Raw genomic sequence first — 25,243 nt, 5'->3', positions numbered from 1 at the left:
GTTTGATTTGATTTTTTTTTTAACAACAGTATTCAATCCTGGAATGAAATTATTGATGGAGGCCTGTACTTTCATGAGGTCCCAAATTGTAATTTTTTTCTAACATTGCATTTTGTGGAATTTAAAATGTTTCTAATTTTTAAGCCAATATCTGACCCTAGTACCCCATGTAGTTAGTGTGTAGGCATGCATGAGTTCATTGTATTAACTTTCTGTGGTTGGCCTGGCCATGTGTTGGCGGCCATTTAATGTTTCCAGCCACTTTGCTCTTGCCATAGGCCTCCAACCTTGTGGCCTACTCTGGCAGTAGGCCATAGGTACTACTCATAGGGTCATGAAAGTTAATCAACTGTTTTTGTGGTGTACCCTTAATGTGAAAATCATGGATGGCTTGGATTGATATAGAAAATCTTATTTTTATGTGTGGGGTATTTCTGGTTTTGGGTGTGTTTAAACTTTAAATACTCTGTCAATTTCTGCCATTAGGTAACCCTAGGAATACAGCTTGGGTAGTTTTGGTAACTTCGCACCATGTGAGCACGTGAACTTACATTTTTTGTCTTGTTCGCGCACTCAATGTACTTGCTCGGGAACGCGAACACGACTTTTTATTCCGTTCGCGCTGCCGAACATGCCGATTTAGCATTCTCGCGGACAATATGTCCCGAGTTGCATAAAAGTTTCTCAAAAATGTTGCAGGTCTTTCTTGTGCACCTAAAAAGTCCTCATTTATGTTATGTTCTCATTTTGGTAGTAGTTTTCTCTTTTTGGAGCATGGACCACTTCCATTTTCTCTCCTCTATGTTATTTATTTTTTTTTTTTGGGGTGGGGTGACCAATTTGGGCGGTGGTGTGGTGTGTCCATTTTCTGAAGCAAAGCATTGTCCCTTTGCCATAGGCATTATTGTCTGTCTTCTCTTTCTTGTCATGTTGTTGTTGGTGGCCAGGCCATGTGGTGGCGGCCATTTTGTGTATGCTTCCTTTGTGATTTATTTTGCCATGTTGTTGTTGGTGGCCAGGCCATGTGGTGGAGGCCATTTTGTAAAGTTGTCCATGTTGTTGTTGGTGGCCAGGCCCTATGGTGGTGATCTTTTTGTGTATGCTTCCTTTGTGATTTATTTTGCCATGTTGTTGTTGGTGGCCAGGCCATGTGGTGGAGGCCATTTTGTGTATACATCCTTTGTGATTTTGCCATGTTGTTGTTGGTGGCCAGGCCATGTGGTGGCGGCCATTTTGTGTATGCTTCCTTTGTGATATATTTTGCCATGTTGTTGTTGGTGGCCAGGCCATGTGGTGGAGGCCATTTTGTAAAGTTGTCCATGTTGTTGTTGGTGGCCAGGCCCTATGGTGGTGATCTTTTTGTGTATGCTTCCTTTGTGATTTATTTTGCCATGTTGTTGTTGGTGGCCAGGCCATGTGGTGGAGGCCATTTTGTGTATACATCCTTTGTGATTTTGCCATGTTGTTGTTGGTGGCCAGGCCCTATGTCGGCGGCCATTTTGTGTGTCCTTCCTTTGTGCTTTTGCCATAGGCATAGGCCTCCAACCTTGTGGCCTACTCTGGCAGTAGGCCATAGGTACTACTCATAGTAGGGTCATGAAAGTTAATCAACTGTTTTTGTGGTGTACCCTTAATGTGAAAATCATGGATGTCTTGGATTGATATAGAAAATCTTATTTTTATGTGTGGGGTATTTCTGGTTTTGGGTGTGTTTAAACTTTAAATACTCTGTCAATTTCTGCCATTAGGTAACCCTAGGAATACAGCTTGGGTAGTTTTGGTAACTTCGCACCATGTGAGCACGTGAACTTACATTTTTTGTCTTGTTCGCGCACTCAATGTACTTGCTCGGGAACGCGAACACGACTTTTTATTCCGTTCGCGCTGCCGAACATGCCGATTTAGCATTCTCGCGGACAATATGTCCCGAGTTGCATAAAAGTTTCTCAAAAATGTTGCAGGTCTTTCTTGTGCACCCAAAAAAACAGAATTTGTCATTTGGTTGTTGTTTTGGGAGCCTGGGCAGGGGTTTCTTTGTATGTGTTTTTGCGGTGTTATGTTTACAACCTCTGTCTTAGCCATGGGCTATTTATTCCTTGCACATTAACCTGTCATGTGCAGCAGGCATCCTCGTTTTTCTGTCCATATTGGTATCTACAGGCCTGCTTGACTTTATTGGTTCTTTCTGGACTTCATGTGGCCTTTGAGCTGTGGTGCTGCTGGACTGGTATTATTAGTCTTCTGTTTTGTCTTTTATACATTGACCTGTGTGTCTTTCAATTGTTCATGTTGCCTTACTGCTTGTTTGACTGATGTTGTTCTGCCTTCTTTACTTGTAGGTGCACAAAAAAGACTGAGGAGGTGCTGGTTGTTTTTTCATCCATCGCTCGTTCTACTGCCAGACGGACGTCCTTCAGTTGTACGCCACGTGTGGTGTGTGACTCATCTGACCAGACATCTCTGCAATTTGTGCTGCTGTGAGCTGACTGACATCAGAAGAAGATGGGCCCTAAGAAAGCTACCAGGTCCTCCACCACAAAGAAAGTTGCTGCGAAGAAGGAACAGCAGAAGGAAGTGTCACTTAAGTCTGGTATGGACCCCAAAACCTTTTTTGGCACCCCAAAAGGTACGCCTGCAGCAGCGGGGTCTGGGGTGCAAGCTGGGACCAGCACATCTGCATTAGTGGGGGCAAGCCAGCATCCCAGGGCCAAGCACATGATGAGGGTCGAAGAGGTAGCCAGCCTTCTGCTTGCGAGCAGTGATACTGAGCCAGAACTAAACTTATCGCTGTCTCAAAGTAGTACACAATCCACGCAAGATGGAAGTGCTCAACAACCACCGCCAGCAGTAGATGTTCAACAACCACAACCACCGCCCGCAATAGGAGTTGTTCACCCACAACCACAACCACTTCCCGCAACAGTTGTTGAACAACCACAACCACCGCCCGCAACAGTTGTTGTTGAAAAACCCCAGCCCGCAATAGTACTTCCTCAAGAACAACAACCACCATCTCCGCACCAAATAGTAGTAGTTGTTCCTCCCGAAGTCGGGGCAGTTCAGGAAGTAGAGCCTCCTTCCGAGCAAGAAGAAGAGGAAGCCACTTCTGTAGGTGATCTATTTCCTTTGAATTCACCAAGGGAAAGGAGGGTTAGTGCATCGAGTTCTTCGCAAAGCATCCCTTCCGATGACCTTGATACGGATTGGCAGCCACAACTATCTGCACATTCAAAGGAGAGACATCCCAAGAAGACCATGCTAGGAAAAAGGAAGTTTCCAGGCAGGCTTGAACTTATGGAGGTCGATGTAGGTGAGCAGGATACTGCTGGTGATAAAGACGGGTCTGACACTGTCATCATCACAAGCGTTATTCCTGGTGCAGAGGATGTAGAGACAAACATTTTCACCCTATCCAGAAATGCTGCAATGACTGATGAGCAGGTACCACGCATAACTCCTACACACTCAACACCCACAGTAACACCAGCTCCAATTTTTTCAACAGCGAAGGCCCGGCAGCATCCGACATCCAGCAGAAGCGCCACTTCAACAGAAGGAGGTAGTGGCAGTACTAGGACTGAGCTGTCCCATAGTGAAATTCCACAATCCTCCAGTCCATCCGGCATTGGCAGTGGGTCCTCCTCTTCCTATGGCAGGAGACAAAAGTTTACCTCCCCAGTGTGGGACTTCTTTACGGTTCACCCAGTTCAGGAGAACATTGCTGTATGCACCATTTGTCATGCCAATGTTAGTCGTGGTAAGCTTGGTACAAACTATGGGACTGGAGGCCAAACGACCCATTTGAAAAAAACACACGTGATCAGGTGGGAGAACCACCTTGCAAGCTTAAAAAATGTTAGCACTCGTGTTGGTGGGGATACAGTGGTACAAGGTCCACTCATGGTTGATCAGGAGGTAGAAGAAGAGGGAGACGATGACCTTCTATCTAGGAGTGGTACACAATCGACCCCTGTCGCCAGCACTAGAGTGGTAAAGTCCACATCCTCCGCATCTGCAACTTCTCAGTGGCACCAGAGTCAGCTGGAAACACCAAGGAGTGCAAAGTCTGCGATGCAAGGTGGGCCGTCTAGCACAACTCAAAGACATGCAAAGCAGCTTACCATTCCTAGCATGTTAAGGCAGGAGGGAAAGTACGAGCGGAACCACCCAGTAGCACGTTTATACAATGCCAAACTTGCGAAAATGTTAGCACTGGACCTTTTCCCATTTTCATTTGTTGAGGCTGTTGGATTTCTGGAATTAGTGGCAACCCTCTGCCCAAAATGGAACGTTCCCAGTCGCTACTATTTTGCCCGAGTGGCTGTTCCAGCACTACACCACGATGTGCTGGAATTGATTGGGAAAGCCTTACAACAGAGTGTTGTCCATTGTATCCACCTGACAACAGACATGTGGAGCAGTTGCGATGCTACAGATTTCATGTGCATCACCGCACACTGGATCTCTTTTGCAGGTGTTAAAGACAAGTTAACTTCAGGCCTCCGTGACGTTGCTGGAATTTTTAATGATACGCGCAGACATGCAACTATAGCCATGTTTGGTATGGACAAAAGTCATACTGCTGAAAACATTTTGTCTGACTTTAATGACAAGGTCTTTGAATGGCTGAAACCAAGAGGCCTTAAGATTGGTTTTGTTTCCACCGACAATGGCAGTAATGTAGTGAAGGCAATGAGAGAAGGACATTATTTCAGGGTACCCTGTTTGGCACACTGCATAAACTTAGTCGTGCAAGACTTTCTGAAAAATGAAGCCAAAGTCAGCAACATAATGGCCATCTGCAGAAGAATATGCACGCACTTTAACCATTCTTTCAAAGGACGGAAGCTGCTACGGGTCATTCAGCAAGAGCATAGGTTGCCAGTCAAAGCACTGATACAGGAGGTCCCAACACGTTGGAACTCAACTTATTTCATGCTTGAGCGTCTCTTTGAGCAGTACATCCCACTGAATGCTTATGTCATGTCAAGAAGATTAGGGGATCCTACTGTTAATCTTAAAGCCCTGACCATTGAGATGTGGCAGTGGGACCTCATTAAATGCATCACAGAGATGCTACAACCCTTTGAGGTCTTCACACGTGCAGTTAGCAGGGAGGACTGTACTATGGGCCAAGCCATCCCATTGTTGTACATGCTTGAGCAACAGGTGAAGGAGGTCTGTGAAACATACGAAGGTGACGAACAAAAAGTTGATGCATATACCTTAGCCAAGGGCTTAGTCAACCGCTTGTGTGAAAATGTAAGGCTCAACAATATTGTGTCAGGTGAACATTACATAACTGCAACAATCTTGGATCCACGGTACAAATTATTTGTCAGCAGTAACGAAGTAATTCCATTTTCAGATGAGGATGTTGACAAGTACAAAACTTCCATAGCTGCGGAAGCTAATGAGTTAGAAACTGAACGGCTGTTACTTAAAGGCCTGCCACTGCCAGCCCAGGCCAGTCCAAGTACTCCTGACGCAAGTTCTTCACAGCGTGAGAGCAGTGCGTCTGCTTTCCAGCAGGCACCAACAGTACCAAAAGCAGCACCTACACGATCTGATTCAGCAGACCCAACCAAAAGCATAACTGCTTTTTTTCTACAGAAAGGGATGGGTAAGTCCGTTGCTGTTGCAAAGGGAAAAGAGGACCAGCAAAGCCGAGCACCAATGAACATTGAGCGGATGGTTCAGGCCTATCTGGATGACACAACAGAGGTGTTCATGGAGCAAAGCCCATTGGTCTATTGGTATGAAAGAAGGAGACAGTGGCCAGTGCTGAGCAGGCTGGCGATAAAGTATCTGGCTTGTCCTGTAGCCAGTGTCTCCTCTGAGCGGGTTTTCAGTGCTGCTGGTGCCATTGTCACATCGAAAAGGACTAGTCTCTCCCCCAAAAGCGTGGAGCGGCTGACAATGATAAAAATGAATCAACGCTTCATACCACCAGACTATCAAGTACGTGAATCACCGCCGGATGAAGAAAGCGAGTGTGAAGAAGACGTCCTCACTACTGGGTTACATGACCTACTTCTGTCTGAACGCACAGAGTTTGAGGACGAGCTCCTCTTCCCTGACAACTAGGACAGGTATATTAAAGGAATGATGCAATGCATTGCATAGGATTGTTTAGCCGACTCTGAGCAAATGTGCATGGAATTAAAGTATACTAGTAGTAACTTCAGACTCACGTGATGGGCAATTTTCCCATGTTATTTAATAATATAAATTATTTATGCACTTGTGACCCTACTACTACAGGTGCAGTCAGTACTTAATTTATCGTTCGTAGTTCATGTTCATGTTGCACAACGTACATTATTTGGTGAAACAGTCCCCCCTCCACCCCCCCAACAAACACAAATGAACTTCGAATGTTTTCTTGTGAAAATATCTTTGTTTTATTTTTATATTTTCATAATGATAATAGAAAAATAAAATATATAACAAATGTAACCCCCTGACCCAGAGCTGTCCCTACCCTCCCCTAACCCCAACCAAATTTCAACCCAAATGTACACCCCAACTCCCACATCCCACCCACCAACAAAAGGATTAAAAAAGGGGCAAAAAACAGGGTCCATTTCAAAGCCGGCGGGCTTTCAGGTGTTTGTCCACCAGTATCTTCACACGCTCCTCTAGACCGTCCTCCAGCTTCTTCCGCTCCTCCTCCAACTTCGCTACCCGGCGGAGAATCTTTGCTTTGAAATCACGGCACCTACACTTGCATGCATGTTGTTGTTGTTGTTGTTGTGGGGGGGCCGCCGAAGATGTAACAATGCGGCGGCGGGCGGCTGCCTGACCACGGCGACGTAGTCCTGCAGGCTTGGGGCCCGGGGCATTGGAAGAGGCAGCAGCTGCTGCCGCCGCCTCCTCCTCCTCCTCCTCGGCCTGATCCACCAGCCGGCGGTAGGCCTCTACAATTGCCTGCAGTTTCCGCTGCCGGGCCCGGACTGCCAACTCCTTCCTTGTTGGTTTTTGGGAAGGAGTAACTATAAAGAAAGAAACAGAATTGTTGTAATCCAAACTCCCCGCAAATCAAGAACACAACATTGATTCAACACATAGTGGGCGGCACAGTAGCACTAGCAAGCAAGCTGAGTACCAGAAATTGTGTTGCGTCTATCTTGAACATTCTACAGCCTCTATTAATTTTTCGGACTTTTTGTCACGGCATTATGCCTGCCCTATTAGCATGGGTGTACTTCAACGGTCACACACATTAGAACGAACACCTGTCTTTTTCATATCTCCTTTTGTTCCGGGAAGGCGGGAACACTCTCAAAGTAACATTAATTAACAGGGGGCAGCTAGTAGCACATGTCTAGTAAAGACTATAATACTTTATACCGCGCAACAAACCTTATTTGGTTTGTGTTTCACCAGCAACGACCCATGCACCCAGTCGTCCCCTCCTTCCCTTGCCTTTGGGTTTGCCCAAAACACCGCTGCTGCTGAGACTATCCACTAACCACCGGTATTGGGTGTGTCTCCCAACCACGCTGGCAGCTGTGTTTTCCCCTTTACATGCTTTAACAACAACCCATGCATCCGACTGCTATCAGGCACTTGCATTACTGTAGTGGTAATGCTTAGCATGCTAATGACAAGTAAAGGTAACATCATATATTTTCCAGTAGAGTACAGTGAGAAAGTTTTCCCCTCCCACCAAGTAATGCAGATCACTATTGAATGTAACTTACCATCGCCCGCCGCTGTTGGCTCCCCCCCCACTGCTGCTGGTGTAGGTGCCTCTGTTCCTCCTGTCCCCGCCGGGATCGCTGAAGCTGCGCCGCTGTCCCCGTCGGCACTGGTCGATGGTAAGGGTTCTGCACCTATAAAAATAAGTACACCTTTTTAGATGGATGCACAGCCCCCTTTGTACTTGTTCACCAAGAATGGAGTTCTTCAAAACAGTTAAGTCCAACGTACGTAATCAGTATGAGTCCACATTGCATAGTACAGCAGAGTCACTACACATATTATTAGCATTCATTGTTATGGTATGGTACCCAAGCTCATCTCATCTGTCCTGCTACTCTAGTCCTTGGAAATTGGAAGTGAACTATGTAACCTTTGTACATCAATGTATCCAGTTTTGCGCATGTGTTAACTCGCAGCTTGTTGCGCAGTACGAGAAGACGCTCTGGGGCAACACATCATTGTTCAATGCATACACCTGAAGAGGTGGGAAAGTAAAAGGGCCCGTATTTAAGTTTTCTATGTGGATTGTGGAATAGAGTTTGCTTACAGGTTACAACTTCTTTTTAGCATGGCTGCATAAAACTGGCATAAATGTATTTAATACTGTCTAACGTGCACCACTTTTGTCATTATTTTTCGGCAGGTGAGAAGATTGCCTTCTACGAAGCGGACATTTCCATAGCTTACAAAAAAAGAGGAATATCTGACCAGTATACGTTGGTGAGAGGTCTCCGATAGTTGCCACATTTCCCTATTGTGCACTAGTAGCTGTACAAATGTTGATTACTTTATTATGCCTGTTTTAACTCTGGATTTTTTCTGGTGGGCCCTTCAACGTATTGGACGGAACAACTTAAAAACATTGATGTTACTTACTTACTTCTAACAAAATAAAGCTTTTGAATGACCACTTTGACTCTGAAGTTTATTTTCAGTGTCTGTTGTCTTAGAGACTCACACGAGTGAGTGAGCAAAAGGGGGTTTCTTAGGTAACGGTTTGTGTCCTAAAAGCATTCGGCATCTTGGTATTGGGGTTCAGGAGTGTGATTTGAACAATAGACCAATGACTCAGGCCATATAGGCTGACGTTCAGTGAATTGTGCGTTCCTCAGAGTTCTGTGACTGAGGTGTAAGTAAGGTCCAACCTGCCTATCAGTACCAACAACATCCAATTTTCGTGTGCATAGTTACATAGTTGTGTAATATGTATATAACTCCATAGGAGATAGAAGAATACCCACAAGACTAGTAGTGGTATACTAACGTTTACAAAAATACTAGACAAACATCATTCTGGATGCATACTTGGTTGCTGTCAATTGACAAAGCACTGCAGACACATTACAGAGGAAAAAACAAGCACTGTTGGACTTACTGGGGACAGCAGCAGGATCCTCAGTAGAGGAGCTCTGTGTAACTGGTGGTTCACCCGCCGACTCGGTCCCTGTATTCTGCTTGCCCCTGGGTTCTGTGGTTCATGTAAAAATTAAAATAATAAACAAAGATAAAAACATTGAGTGCTGTGAAACATAGACATCATTGCAAATCACACTGCTACAGTGGAACAGAGCCGGAGGCAACAAATCCATGCCAGGGGCCGCAACGCAAATATGTATCCATCCTTAGAGTATTATTAAATTAAGGATATCTATTGGTGCGGTGGCCCCTGAAGTTTGGTGCCCCTGTGCAGTTGCACAGCTTGCACATGCCCCCTAGAGCCGGCCCTGGCTGAGGTAAGAAGAACAAAGTAACGTTAGCATTCTTTGCAAGAAAAGGATTCCATTCATGCAGAAGAGAAGGCCGTGAAAAAAATGCTACAATATGCAAACAACGTACAATTATCCATCCACCGCTATTTCACTGACGGACAAAGGAAGGACAAGACTCTATTAATAGCATTAACTAACTTCAGTTCTCAACAATAAAGAAAATCTCACATCAATAAACAGCAACAGCTAGCGCCAAGTTGAAACAACACTCAAGAGCCAGTGAAGAAGAAGAACACTGTCATACAATGACAGTAGATATACCGGAATACATCGCAAATGTAACTAGGGGCAACAGTCATCGCGTTACTTATTCAGCCAATATTTACAAAGATACAATAACAATATTTATACAACTATATATATATATATATATATATATATATATATATATATATATATATATATATCTATATGTATATATATATATATATATATATATATATATATATATATATATACACACTTTATTTTTGGGGTAGCCACTCACCAAGACCCACAACCTCCACACCAAGCAGGTCCAACAGGTCCTGCTCCCGGTCCAAAATGTCGGCCCAGCGGTGGGACAGCTGATGGTGGGTACGCCGGATACCGGAGCAGCGGAAGACTGCACGGCGCACCTTCGCCCACCGCCGGAGACGCTCTTCAATGCGCTGGTATCCGGAGCCGGGCCTGCCGCCTGCTGCCAAAGTCAAGGGGAGGTGACGTTGGATAAAAAAGACCAGGGCGGCCACCTCCTCCTCCCCAAAAAGTTGGCGGGGCGTCACTCCTGCCGGGCGCATTCTGCCGCAAGGCAGCCGGGTTTTTTTAGGCACAGCCGCCTTGCCCTTTGAGCCGCCGATTCTGCTGGCACCCTTCACCATGGTTCTGGGTGGAGGGGAGAAGGAAAGTTGAAGACAAAAAGGTTAGGGGAAGAAAGAAGAAAGATAAAAGAAGGAAGTAATATAAAACAAGAGAAAAGTTGCAAAAAAAGTGGTAAAAGTAAAAATAAAATGAGAAATATAAACCTAGGCACAGACAGAAATAGGTAAGAAGTAAAGAAAGTTAGAAAAACTGAGGGAAAAGACCAGGATGGAAGAGATAGGAGTGAGATGCTGAAGTAGGCCCAAAACCATAGCCAGAGTGTGAAATCGAAGATGGCTCTGCCCGTCGCGACCGCCGCGGTAAGTTCGCGCGATATTTGACGCGATCACGCACTTTGGCAGTGCGAACGAGAAGATGAGTTCCCGAACATGTCTAACACAACGCGAACACGTTACTTGTGACCCGGAACCGGAAATAAGGGAACGCAAGCGGGCGGGACAAACCTCATTGAGTAACTTAGCGCGCTAGCTATTGCGAGCATGCAGGCAGCGCCCCGAACACGCGCACCGCGCTCCCGAAGACGAAAAACGGCGCGCGAACGGGTCTAGCAAGCTACTACGCATGTCCGCGGAGCTACGCGTAGCTCGCGGAGTGCAAGTGCGTCTTCGCGTAGCTTCGCGGAGTGCGGCTACGCGAACTACGCCCAGGGTTAGAAAAAACACTCTTCTTATGGATACTATATCCTAACTATAAAAACCGACTGGTGACTGCCAGTAGGATATGCACATACATATATATATATATATGTGTGTGTATCAAAGTTTTCAGGCATAAGATTAGCACAGTACTATCCATACCAATCTTTAAAATGACAAAAGTATTTTACCACTACAGGCACAGTATTACAGCTTAGGACTGATAAAATACCAGAGGCGGCTCCTCCACTAAGGTAGAGAAGCGTCTCCCTACTTCTCTTTGAGCAGGACAAATAAAATGATAATGTAGTTATTATCATTTTATTTTTTTGAAGTTCGGGGCTGGGTTAGGGTGGGGCTGGAGGTACCGGGTGAGGAGTTTTTTGTGCACAATAAGTGTACATGACTGCTTGGCCAGCCATCTGGGACCGGCTAAACAGTCATGCACACTTAGCATGTTCTCCACCAGGCTGCATTACACAGCCTGATGGTGAACATGCACACGCCCCAGTCCCCATCTGCGCGGGCGCTCAGACCAATTGCAACACTGCATTGCTGCTTTGTGATTGGTTATGGGGAATGGTTTAATGTAATTACTAAGGTTAGTTACTTTTTCTTTAGTGAATAGGGTGAACTTTTCAAATATTTAGTTGTCTGGGCCCTTATGGGATTGTTGTGAGTCCAGCCCCTCTGCAGGGGTCTGAGCCCCTCCTATACAAAAGGCTTTCCAGGTAGGATTGAAATCTTGAAAAATAGCATCACTTTTGGTCTGAAAAAATTCTGCAAGCTTATTACAGAAGGATTTGTCGGGGTTGAAAGTACTGCTCTTACTCCAGTTTGACAGAGACTTAACCATTTTAAATAGCTCCCTGGCGGTATATTTGGCTGAGCTTATCTTTTCTGTGAAGCATTTAGACTTAGCTGCTATAACTAGTTCCTTATACTCTATAAAGAACTTCCTACATTTATTCCATCACTACTATAGAGTCCATACATGTCAAAATGCAGGTTATTGTCATAGATAGGGACCATGTTATGGTCTCTGAGAAAAGCAGAATCCCAGTCAGTGCGCCTAGGTCATTGCCACCACAGTGTACAATCATGAGGTCAGGGGTTTGGAAATCCAGGGTGCTTTTAACCACAGGCAGCAACTGATGCCACTTCAAGCCTGTCTGGCCAATCCAAGTAATATCCACATTAGCCAAATCCAAATCCCTGTCAATACCACTCTTTCTAGCAGCCTTTCAAGCCCAAATCACATAATTCTGGCCCACAACACACACCTTGACCATTCTGAAGTGAAGCAACAGAAGTAGTCAGGAGAAGGCTGGAGCTGAATTACACAGTTTGGAAAATGAAAGACAGTTAACATGGAGGTGTGCTCCCAGTTTAAAAAAACATAGTTGATTGGATGGTGTGATTATGGAGGTAATGAAAATTAGGTAATGTCTTGAAAGCTTAAGTAATTAGATCTATGTTTGGCTGCCGTAAAAATAAAAAAGTATAATGCAGACTTGGATATGCTTTTTATTCTGTACAGTAAATCACACCTGCTGCAGCTCATTTTGTAACTAGTACGATCCTTCTAGAATGTGCTGTGAACTTGTGACCAACTGGTTCTAGTGGGTTGCTACAGAGACGGTGCTAAGAGTGTATTGGGGGAAGGGTGTTAAAGATAGAGTTGTCTGTTTCAAGATATTAGAGCTCTTTAGACTTATTGGTCTATAAGAAGGGTTACATTGCCTAGTGAGAACTTGCTAATAAAATGAACTGTACTCTTAATTTCATAAAACTACCAAGTTAAATTTGTCCCGATTGTGAATATGAACAAATACTCTCCAATATTGGGCTTCTATATAAAAGTGATGAAAGTGTTAACACACTAACTAAACAAAAGTGGAGTTACAAAACTAAAAAAACGAAAGCTATTTTTTTGTGCTGAATTCCGCACTATCAGAGAGAACAAAGTTGAAAAGGTTGCCATTAATGGTTGCCGTTAATGGTTGCTTTGAATAAGAGTGTTGTGCCATTCTTATGCTTAGTTTTCACATTCTCTGGAAGCATTGCATCTATCTATTAGCAGCAGAAAAAACTATTTCACCAGCAAACTCAATTTTCAGTTATGTGAAGTACATTATATTTTGAGAAAAAAAAAGTCATTGAAAGGGTTGGGATTGGGCGAAGGAGATTCAGAGGGCGCATCGTTTCCCCTTTAAAGTTCATAAAAACGCTAAAGAAGGAGATAAGCCCAGAGCGATTTTAATATTTCTTGGAAATTATAACCTGCGGCAGGCAATTTCTGAGAAGGCAAGACCGGACTCAAAAAAGAATGTCGATGGCTTCTCCTTCTTTGTTCGGCCGGATTTTTGTCATGTCACAGTGGAGAGACGCTGGAGACTAAGACAGATGATTAAACTATTTCAGGACAAGGGTATGCAGGCATACCTTATCAATCCGGCACAGTTGAAAGTAATTAATGGGGGTAGAACTTTCTATTTTCCCTCTGAGATAAAAGCGAAGGAATATTTGGATACACAAGGTCCCTAGGCTATTCCACTGATATGAGCAGGAAATCTGATGGTAGAAGCACATATAAAGGCTGTAAAAGGGTAAACAGTAAGAACGGGTAGGGTATGGAGTGGGATGGTGTGTAGGGTGGAGGGGATAATTAGAGTCACAGGAATTATGATGGTCTTAGTATAAATCTCTTCAGTTATCACTGTGAACCATCACATGCACAGACCGGTTGGTCTGAGCGCCTCTGGAAAGAGGTGGACGGGGGGGAGAGGAGGGTGGGTGGGAGGGGCTGTAGGGGGGGAGGCTAGGGGAAATGGGGAGGAGGGGGAGGTGGAGGTGGTGGGGGTGGAGGGGAGCAAAAAGGGAAAAAAAATTGAGATGGAAAAGGGTCTGATGTCGGTATACAGTAAATTTATGGATATTAGTCAGGTTGGAAGTAAAAACAATGTCATTAATGTCATGCATTAGGATATGCACTATCAACGTAGGGGGCCTAAATGACTATAAGAAACGACAGAGATTGAGCCACTTTGTTAAGTTTAATAATATTGACGTACTGTGTTTACAAGAAACCCATCTGCCTTGGGCTAAAAGGAAACTATTGAATATCCCTGGATATAGCCTGTTAGGCTCCTCGTCACAAACATCCACAATAAGAGGGGTGGCCATTATGGGGAGATGCAATTTGGGCGGGGTGAGACGTACTAAAACTGACGGGTCTGGCAGATGGGTTTTGGTTGAACTGGACCTAGGCATTACAGTGTGTGTGATTTATGGAGCAAACGAAGATGAACCAGCAGTATTTGATGAGCTTGAGGGTGAACTATCTAATTGGGGTACCCCTTTGGTCCTGTGTGGAGACATGAATATTTCGGTTAATTGGAGCCAAGGAGGTAAATATATAGGACGCAAACAGAAGGTATATAGAGCATTAAGCTCACTTTTAAGGTCTCATGGTCTGTCAGATGTTTGGTCGGAAAAATTACCCGGGGACCCGGGTCATACTTATTTCTCTTTTCCAGCTCAAAAATATTCTAAACTGGATTATTTTTTTATTTCAACAAGAGAACTTTGTAAAGTCAGAATTGCTAAGCTTCCAAGATTAGTATCGGATCATAATCCCCTTATAATGACATATAAAGTAGATAATATACCCAGAAGAACATCTAAATGGACATTCGAAAGGAAACTTTTGAAAGATGATAGGTTTGTTAAACATATGAAGCAATGGGCGAAGGAGTTCTTCGATATAAATAGATATAGCTCATCCCGGAACGGGGTATGGGAAACTTTTAAGGCATCTTTAAGGGGTGAGACAATCAGTTGCTCCGCAAGACTAAGGAAGGAGGACAGAAGCAAGGTCGAAAAGCTCATGTCAGAGTTAGTAATATCAGAGAATCAACATACAAAGGAAATAGGATTAGGCAAGGATGGGAGTGAAACAGCTAAAACTATGGCATTGATCAAGGGAGATATTCTAAAAGTAATCACGCAAAAGGAGACTAGGGAATACCAGACATCTCGAGCGAAACGTTATGAGACAGGGGAACAAGCCGGCAGAGCACTAGCGCTGCGCATAAGGCAAGAATCCAATAAAAACAATATCCATAAGATTGAAGAGAATGGTATAGAATATTCGGATCCAAGGGAGATAATGGGTGTCTTTCAAAGATTTTACCAAAAATTATATGATCAGGAGGATAGATGGGTACCATCTAGACAAGATTCCGGAATTACATGTCCGACTTTAGAAGATAAGGATAGAGAACAGTTGGAGAAAGACATTTCATTAGAGGAGATTAGGATAGCCTTACAAGATCTAGCAGCAGGCAAAGCTGCAGGCCCAGATGGGATACCTATTGAGGTTTATAAAATTCTTGGGGAGGAAATTCTGCCTTTACTTTTAGACCTTTTTAACGGAATAATATGCTCAGGGAAGATCCCAGACTCATGGAAACAGACGAACATTGTGGTTTTTCATAAAAAAGGCAAACCAGAGGTAAATCCAGGCTTGTACCGGCCAATTTCATTGATAAACGCGGATACCAAATTGTACTCTAAGGTATGGGCAAAGAGGCTGGGGGGATATATTGGCCAACTTGTCTCCCCATGGCAGCATGGGTTTGTTCCAGGGAGAGGCACGACAGACCACACCTCGCTTGCAATCTCGCTGTTTGATGCGACGGCTGCCATGGGGGGAGAAATGGCCATGATTCTCCTAGATGCTGAAAAAGCCTTCGACCGTGTGGTCTGGAAGTTCTTGTGGGAGGTATTGGACAGTAGAGGCTTTGGAGAGAAGTGTAGGAAAGCAATAAAAGCTATGTACTTAAATCCAGTAGCTAGAATTACAACTATGGGACTACAGTCAGAGGAAGTGGTAATTAGGAGAGGCACTCGTCAGGGGTGTCCTTGCTCTCCTATACTCTTCTCACTTTACATTGATCCATTAATAAGGGAAATTTTAGAGTCAAACCAAATCACCCCTGTTATATTAAATGGACATACTACCAAATTATTGGCTTATGCGGATGATTTGGCAATAGTTACTATCAACCCGCAGATGGCTATGGTAGAACTGAGCCAATTAGCTAAAACATTTGGACTCCGCTCGGGTTATAAGTTAAATGAAGAAAAATCTATAATAATTAGTACTAAGAATATTTATAAAGCGGATCGGAGGTATGTGGAATCAGCAGTCTATCTTGGGGTGAGGATCAATGCGAATGTGGAGAAAATGATACAAGAAAATTATGTACCCTTGATCACTGCTATCGATAAAGAGTTAAGAAGAATAGACGACTTACATTTATCCTTGATCGGTAGAGTGAACGTTCTGAAGATGTCCATGTTTCCGAAATTACTGTACCTCTTTCGTGCCATACCATTGCTAGTAGAAGAGGGCCTCCTGAAGAAAATGGAAGCTGTTTTTTCACAATTCGTGTGGCAATATGGGAAGATACGTAGATCTCTGGCTCGACTATCAGCACCATTAGAGGGAGGGGGCTTGACTGCACCAAATTTAAGGTTGTATCACTGGGTTTGCCTAATATTGCAAATGAATGTACTGTTTAAATTTGATGATATTGATGTATCAAACGATATAGTAAGAAACCCTACAATTTATGAATTAATAGTTGGTAGAAAAGCAGTGGGCCTGCTTACAAGAGAAATTAACTGTGGATACTTTAAAAGGGGTAAAAGCAGAGTGATGTTGAGTGCCTGGGGCACATGGAAATCAATAATGAGGTATTTGAAGATTCCAAAAATTAACGGTATGGTAGATATATGGCGGTCAAATCCTTTCGCTCATCTTGGACTGAATAGTAATAGCAGGTTATGGAAGGAATTGGGGATCAATTGTCTGGGTGATGTTATGTATGGGGATGAACTATTCGGATTTGACATGCTTCAGCAAAAATTTGGTATACCTGCGTCCCAATGGTTGTTATACAGACAATTGGAACAAACAGTTAAGTCTATCAGACCCAGGATTGGTATTCAGGAGTTTAACCCAATTTTGAAGTATGTTATGAATGGCGGCAAAAGGATTAAAATTGGTTATAGCTACCTCTTGCAGGGCCTGGGGGATGATATTGGACAAATTGAATCAGATTGGGCGGAAAGAACAGGGGATCCAGATATAGATATTGATTATGCCCTAGCAATGAATAAAAAGATACTAAGAGCATCAAATTTAAAGGCAGAGCACTATAAGACTATTTTTAACTTATATTATACGCCTGCTAAGCTGTTTAAGTGGGGTAAGAGAGAAAATGACAGATGCCCTAGATGTGATCAAGGTCCTGCAGATTTACCTCACATGTTTTATAACTGTCAGAATCTAATTCCTGTACATAATGAAATTGAAAGATTTTTAACGGGGCTGCTAGAGCAACAAATTACTCTATCCTCTACTACGGTCTTGATTGGCAGGGACGAAAGCTTAAATCTAGAGTTTGAAGCAGAAGCATTTATTTTTATATCTATGGCTGTTTTTAGGATTTTAATATCGGCTGGTTGGAAAGACACTGTTGCTCCCACTTTTCAGATGTGGCTAACTAAACTATTGGGAACTCACAATACCGAGGAATGTTTGTATGACTTTAAAGGAAAGAGGATGAGGGAATTTGGTAAGAAGATATGGGCTCCGCTGAAAAACTGGAGAGAAACTAGATGATGAAGAACTTAAAGATTCACTTATGACAATGAAAATACCCCCTTATGTAATATTGATTGTAATAATTTTGGCTTTTCTGAATCCTACGATTCCTACGATTGTATTTATGAAATGTCTTTTGTACTTTTTTAAACCTGATTTTATCCTGTTAAATTATGAATTTGTGTGATACCCGGAACCATCTCAATAAAAATATAATAAAAAAAAAAAAAAAGAAAGGGTATATATGAGGTAGATACAAGTGAATATGAAATATGTAGAAGAGTTTTAATCTTTGAGGCATGATGTGTAAGTGGTATTTTAAGTGTTTTTTATATATTTATCAATAGGTGAATGTGACATTTTCTAAGTGTGTGAGTGTGTAACAGTTTGTGTGAGGTGCAGAGTATCTCTGTGAGAAGTCAGTTCACAATGGCTTCTATGGGTTAAACTTGTACTTAATGAATTTGAAGATCTGCAAAGTTTTACGTATCAATACATTAAGTGCTGCTCTCAAAGAATGTTTTTTGGAACTCTGGGAGTTGTCATTCTATGAATTCTATTTTAGAAGGGGACTACAAGTCTCAGAAATGAAAGGAAGAAAAATGCAGTAGAGGTGTACCTAATGCGTGAACCTGTAAAACCTGACAGCCAGGTATAATTTAACCTTTAGAGTAGGTATTGGTAAAATATAGAACAGGTTGGCATGTTCTTAGTAAGCCTGGGTGGTGAACTCCGCTCCGCTTGCGTAGTTTGCAGAGTGTTCTGCACTCCGCGTTACACAGAGCTTGCGGAGTTTGGAAAAACTCTGCTCCGTGCTCGTCAACGTCAACATGGCGAGCGCAAATGTGGAAAATAAACCTCCCTGCGAGATTTCTCAACGCTGGGGGAGTCAGGTTTCTAATTACAAGTGGTTGCATATGCTCTCGACTGCTCGCATTGAGAAAATGCCCGTTTGCGTAGAGAAAGCTGCTACTCCAGTAAAAATCTACTCTAGTGCGGCAGAAAGGAAACCAGCGCCTGCTTGCACTGTGCATGGTGCCGTCCGCGATGATTGCACAGTAAGGACAAGCATTTGGCACTGAAAATCACTGCAAATGGCATTTTTCTATCGCACTCCACCACTTGTGGAGCTCCGTTTAGCGCAGCAGAGTTTTTTCCACTTCACTGAGTTTCGCGTAATACATCCCCTTTATACTAACACTGAGTTACATAAGTAGTATGAGAATGCGAGACATTATTAAAAAAGCAGTGTTTAAACATGGATCACGCCTACTAGTGTGGACTGTGTGTGCACTCTCACTGTTAGGTTTACTTGCTATGTAAAAGCTCTTTGTCAAGTGTTTATTCTATGTTTAAGTAAATATAACTAACCTATTAGATACAAAGTATGTATGTCATAAAACACTGTACTGTGTGCGTAAAAGATTGAGAGATGTCCTTTCAAGTATTAGTAATTTACTTATGGACTTGCAAACTCCTATGCCAATTACTACATAGAGGATATAGTTGGACTCCTACAATCACTCAGAGAAGTAGTCAAGTAGTGATACAACCTCACCATACCCCCAGACAAATAGTCCTTTATACGTGGGTCAGGGCTACTAGTGCAGACCCATTCTCTATTTTCTTACTGACGGGTTCACTTGGCATGTGCAAGCCATTTGGCAAGTCCTATGTCCATGTTTTAGCACACATAACTCTCCTCTTAGATATGCTGAAGGTATACCATTAAGCATGGTGCTTTGTGCTTAAAAGACTGAAAGGTGTCCTTTTCAGTTTTAGGAACCTACCCATGGACTTGCAAACTCCTATGTCAAGCACTACATAGAGGACACCATCAATAATGCAACTGACATACTTCTTTCCAAAACACAGAGCCACTCTCTCTTCCCAGTGACAGAGGAACTTATACATTTACTCACATACTCAGAAACAGCTTCTTAATACACTAGTATCAAAGGCAGTCGTACAGACACATACAAACTCCTCTATTCCTTAACAGAGACACTAAGGTATGTGTTAGGCCAATTACATACACATTTAGAGAGCCACTGAGGTACTAATACAGACAGTCACATACTGACACATGTAGTTAAACATCACATGGCACTGCTATAGCTGGACTCCTACACTCACTCAGATAAGTAGGCAAGTAGTGACATAGTCTCATCATCCATCCAGAGAAGTAGTCCTTAAAACATTGGTCAGGCCTACTAGTGCAGATTCTGTCTCTGCACTTTCACTGCCAGCTTCACTTAGCATGTAAAAGCAGTTTGGCAAGTCTTAAATCCCCGTTTTAGTAGACATACCTCTCCTCAGTGTTATGTTGTAGGTATGCTATAAATCAAAAACAACAATTAATGGACAGAATGCAGGACAATGTCATACATGCACTTCAGGACAGAGATCTTGGCCTAAATCTATCATTTTTGTTGCTTCCCATGCCATTCCAGTTTGAACCCAGCCATATGCAAATCAGTCTTGACCCTTCACTCAATGGGAACAGTCCAGCCCGAACTGCCAGGCGAGGTCCTCCCTGGACTGGAATCAAGCACCCTAGGACCAGTTTCGGGCTATCAATTGTTCTTTTTGCAGTAGGTATGCCATAAAGCACGGTGTTTTGTGCTTGAAAGATTGAGACATTGTCCTTTGGAGTTTTAGGGACTTACTCAGGCACTTGCCGACTATTAGGGCAAGATCTACATCAAGGATATAACTGATAATGTAAATGACATACATGCTTCCAATGCATACAGCCTGTCTCTTACCCAGTTACAAAGTGACAGTGAGACTTCTACATTCACTCACATACTCAGAATCTACTTATGTATGCTGGATTATGAAAGTCATTTGCACACATATCTACATACCCCTCTATTGCTAACAGATGCACTAGGTTGTTTATTAGGCCACTTACATACACATTTAGATAGACATTGCGGTACTAAAATGGAGATTTACATACTGTCACATTTACTTAGACAACTCCTGGCCATGCCATAGTTGGAGTCCTACACTCACTCAGATATGTAGGCAAGTAATGATACAACCTTGTCATCCATCCAGATAAATAGTCCTTTAAATGGGTCATGGCTACTAGTGCAGACATGTCTCTGCAGTCTCACTGACAGCTTCCCTTGGCATGTATAACCCATTTGACAAGTCTTTTATCCATGGTTTTTTACACATAACTCTCCTCTGACTTATGCTGTGGATTTACTACAAAGCATGGTGCTTTGTGCTTAAAAGATTTAAAGATGTCCTTTTGAGTTTTGGTAGGTTATGTGTGCAATTGCAGACCCCTATGCAAAGCACTACATAGAGTATACCACCCATAATGCATTTGACATACATGTTTCCATAGCATTGAGCCTTTCTCACACCCAGTCATAGAGGGGCAGTGGGACTCATACATTCACTCAGATACTTAGAAACTTGTTTTGTATGCAGCAGTATCAAATGCACTTGCACAGACACCTCATACCCCTATATTTCCTAACTCAGACACTGAGGTATTCTTCAGGCCACCTACATATACACTTAGATATTCATTGAGGTAATAATTCAGACAGTCACATATTGGCACATTAACTCAAACATGTCCTGACACTCCTACAAGTGTACTCCTTCACTCACTCAGATATGCAGCCAAGTACTGACACAACATAGTCTCTAATCAAGACTAGTAGTCCTTCAAACATAGATGGATCTAGAGGAACACAGTAATAGATATGGTAGCATACCCCGTGAGAGACTAATACATACACTAACACAAACACACATAGAGACATAAACATGAATAATAATAGTGTAATGTCAGTTCTATTACAATAAATAAACTGGTTTTGTTCATAAATAAAATCTTTAAAAATGTAATGTTTTAGTATGTAATTAAAAAGTAAATATAGTTATTTTTCCTTTTCAAACATCTAATTCCAGTTACATACATTTAAAATGCCATTAAAATGTCAGTGATCAGGATCAAGGATACTATCTCCTCATAGCTTCCTGAATGGTGGAGGGTTCTGTATTACCCTTCCAATGCCTGTGAAGTCCTGATCGGCGGGTCGAGCTTCTGCTGCAGTCGCTGGGGGAATATATCCCCACAATCCTTGCTGTTCAATGCACCTGCAGGAAATCCCTGGATCCCGAGTGCTACATAATTGCACCGTGCTCCCGCTGTGTGGGGCCTGTGTTGGCCTGGGCCAAGGGCGAGCCCGTCTGTGCCCGTCCACGGCTGACCGAGGCTAGGCTGAGACAACCCTCTGATTGGGATATTGCAGGATACCTCAGATGAACATTTTCTCATCTCCTTCCATATTAATGATTAAGTGCTATGGGGAAGAGGAAGGTCACAGGATTGTTGTGATGCCCCATAAACCCCTACGCATTCACTATATGCTAGAGAGAGCCATTAGGTGATAAGCACTGAAATAGCCCTCACAGAGTGCAGGCTCTCCCTAGTCCGGGGGAGGGGGTCTTGGGAGAAGTACCACACGTTGCCCATCCCAGGAAGGGAGTTCAGAGCAGTTCCAGTATGAAGACAACTGAAGGGGCAAAAGAGAAAACGTTGAGTAAATCCTGCAGAGTCACATACCACGTGGTTTCTTCTAGACATGCTAACCCTGAAAGTGGTACTGCTAGTGTGGATATTAGCAGTCCTACTCTGACCCCAAAACCAGTGGTAAAAAGGAAGAAACTGACCAACCACACCACTCGTTCAAAGCCTCAACTACGTGAAAGACTAATTAGAATGGGGGTGGAGACATCACTGTTGAGTGACACATATTGTGATAGGTTATCCTTATTACTTGTTGAAACTCTACAAAACAATTGAAGCCAATAAAAGATAGTTTGGCAAGTCTCGAACAAACAAATGGCAGCACTGTCCAACTCTCCTCTAATGTCCCTACCCTTGTCTCAATCTGCACCTGATTCTTCAATTATGTTACCCACAGAGGAAGGTACTAGGTGATTCCGCTCAGAGAACACCATTATCATGGGTGAGGACGAATGCAGCACCAACTGACTCCAATGCATTCAAAGGATCTGCAGTTTGCCACACTGTTACTTCAGGTGCAGGGGGAGACTGTGTTAGTTTTTGCAATTGCACTATAGCATCCTGCTCCAATGTCACAAAATAGCCCAAAGACCAGCATGTCCGTTATACTATCAATTTTACGAGAAGAAAATCCATTTAGACACTTGTATACCCATTTATTCTTCCATCAACCTTGAGATATACATATATAAAACATATTTAATTTTCAGAAAAACACACATTCACTGGATGATGCCATCAGTGATGTCATGAGTGATGTCATTTGAGATGTTATCAGTGATGTCATGAGTGATGTCACTCCATGTCATGAGTGATGTAATATGTGACGTCATCAGGAGTGCATTGCGGGCGCACGAGTTATAGTTAGCTGAACTAACTATAACGGGGGAATTTCTATGGTTATGTACGAGTGAAATGTGCAAGTAACTATAACGCCCCTGAAATCTAGGGTTTTTTCATTGAATATATATTATATATATATTTATATATTAGTTTATAAAATATTAATTTGCCTGGAAAAATGGAAAGATATTCTAGGGCAGATTCAGAAAAAGTACAAGAAATAAGTCCTTCTTGCTTCATGCCTGCCCAAATGTCCCCCTGCTCCTTAAAAATTGAGGGTGATGGGGTGTTGAGTACATTCTGGCTGTCATTGTATCATATTGTTTACTTGCCGTATGTTTAACCGCGTAACCGCGGCGCGAATTCCGCCACGGTGCGGTTGTTTAAATGAGTGGGCGGGGCTGCATCGGCCAACAGACGTGCCCAGCACTACCAAGGTAGTGCTTGTGACTGCCGTTGGCCGATGCGCGCAGCGAAGGGGTTAAGTTTAACTGTGCAATGACAATGGGAAAGGGGAATCACTATACTTGTAAAATTCATGTTGGCAAGGATCATTATGGCTAGTTAACTCCCATCATCCACAATAATGATTAGCAAAATATGTGAAATAAAGCTCAAAGAGATACAAAATCGATTATGATGTGAACTCTCAATCCCCACCTTAGATTTGATTTAGGGAAAAACTAAGTCATCCTCGGTTCAATCACCAATTTATATTCCAAGTCTCTTTTTGATTGAATGTCAGAATATCAGGTATAAGAATATCATGCTTCAAAAATGCCATGACCAAAATATTGACAAGTAAAACATTGTGGAGATAGGAACATATATATAAGAATAGTTTTCCTTTTCATGTTTATCGATATCTACTTACTTTTTATAAATATATTAATGTACATATATGTGGAGTTACAACTACTAAATAGATACTTTTGTTTTTATTCTTACCTTGTCCGTAATTTAGTTATGAATATTTTTGCTGTGATGTTTTTCTTTCACAATATCAAGTACTCGATATTCTGTTACAGCAACTTTTTTTATTTCCCATACAAGGAAAATTCTTTCATAAAATGAAGAGTGCTTCCTACCTGATGTTGAGGGACTTTTTCCTGAGTTCATTCCATCTGAAGTTCATGTTATCAAGGCGTCTCTGTAGCAAGGCAGCATCATTTGAGCCCTCCAGAGACCTGAGAATTTTCTGTCCATTCTCGTCTAAGCTATGAAAGATTTCTGTGTGCGCTTCAATTTCTGACTGGAGGTCCTAAAAAACAAAAGTGTGACAATTAGAAAAATTGAGAGGTTCAGGAGCATGGATAAAATATGTTTTGCAATATTATTCAATCACTTTAAAGCTGCTGAGTAATGTCAAGTTAAAACAAGTGTTTAATGATTGGGTGTTAAGCAGACCGTGGATATTTTTAAGTACTGATTGTTAGACTGATGAACATGTTATCTTAGTGGCTGGCCTTTCATAAATCATGGGGTCTCAAAGACATGCTGGCCAATTGGTATCCAAAGAAAAGTACTTTGAAAAACTTCCAGGGAGCCATTTGAGTAGTCTAGAATGCAGGACTGTATGTCACAATATTAAGCACAAAAAATATCATACTAAAACCATAGCCACCAGAATATTGACTACTAAAATATTATGAAGGGTAAAAAAATAAAATAATTAATGAATTTATATATATATATATATATATATATATATATATATATGTTTTCCTCACTAATACCTTGAGAGCCATTTCACAAATCTTCACAAAACTTTCCCAAGAAAAGGTTTAGCTGTCTCGGCTCTTTCTTGGAAAGTTTTGAGGTGATATGTCATGCGGGCCAGGAAAAAAGTGGGGGCACAAAACAATGTATTCTCTTATTAATTCCCATAGGAAATGTTGGGATGACTGAATGGAATGACACCAAAGTTGGCAGAAAGTTAGAACTGTACTCAGAAAGTGTGTTTTATATTGCATGGTGTAAATCCCTTCAGTCATTTTCAAGAAATTCATGTTTAAAGCGATGCTCGGTGTGGTACTGAAGGGGTTGAGATTTCAGTGCTAAATAGATGGATCACACTTCTTCCCCTTTGGTCCAGTAGCATTCCTGCAGGTTTGATTAGGTTGCAACAAATTAAAGAAAAAAATATGCAGCTGCCATTACAGGACAGGTGAACTCAGGCCCTGTGCCCAGC

The 25,243-nt window shown here is 42.5% G+C and overlaps 2 protein-coding genes and 1 long non-coding RNA gene across 10 annotated transcripts in view; 1 reads left to right on the top strand and 2 right to left on the bottom strand.

Annotated features, from left to right (window-relative positions):
- DMD (dystrophin) overlaps positions 1-25,243 on the bottom strand; it is a 6,826,337-nt gene that overhangs the window by 1,659,387 nt on the left and 5,141,707 nt on the right. For all 8 annotated transcript variants that reach the window (XM_078657819.1, XM_078657824.1, XM_078657821.1 and 5 more), the window contains one exon: positions 24,141-24,313. In XM_078657819.1, the coding sequence (XP_078513945.1) occupies positions 24,141-24,313 (173 nt within the window). The remainder of the gene's footprint in view (positions 1-24,140; positions 24,314-25,243) is intronic.
- On the top strand, positions 4,288-8,609 carry LOC144771840 (zinc finger BED domain-containing protein 6-like). The gene is made up of 2 exons (XM_078656106.1): positions 4,288-6,092; positions 8,351-8,609. Exon 1 carries the CDS (start codon positions 4,411-4,413, stop codon positions 6,085-6,087), a length of 1,677 nt encoding a protein of 558 aa, XP_078512232.1. The 5' UTR covers positions 4,288-4,410; the 3' UTR covers positions 6,088-6,092; positions 8,351-8,609.
- On the bottom strand, positions 6,576-9,173 carry LOC144771842 (uncharacterized). Its single transcript, XR_013599512.1, has 3 exons — positions 9,083-9,173; positions 7,707-7,838; positions 6,576-6,995 (listed from the first exon to the last, which is right to left on the bottom strand). It is a non-coding gene; the product is annotated as an uncharacterized LOC144771842 (long non-coding RNA).

This window comes from Lissotriton helveticus, chromosome 8 (assembly GCF_964261635.1).
Source record: "Lissotriton helveticus chromosome 8, aLisHel1.1, whole genome shotgun sequence".
Taxonomy (NCBI): domain Eukaryota; kingdom Metazoa; phylum Chordata; class Amphibia; order Caudata; family Salamandridae; genus Lissotriton; species Lissotriton helveticus.
Note: the sequence above shows the minus strand (reverse complement) of the source record. Positions and strands in the feature narration are given on the sequence as shown.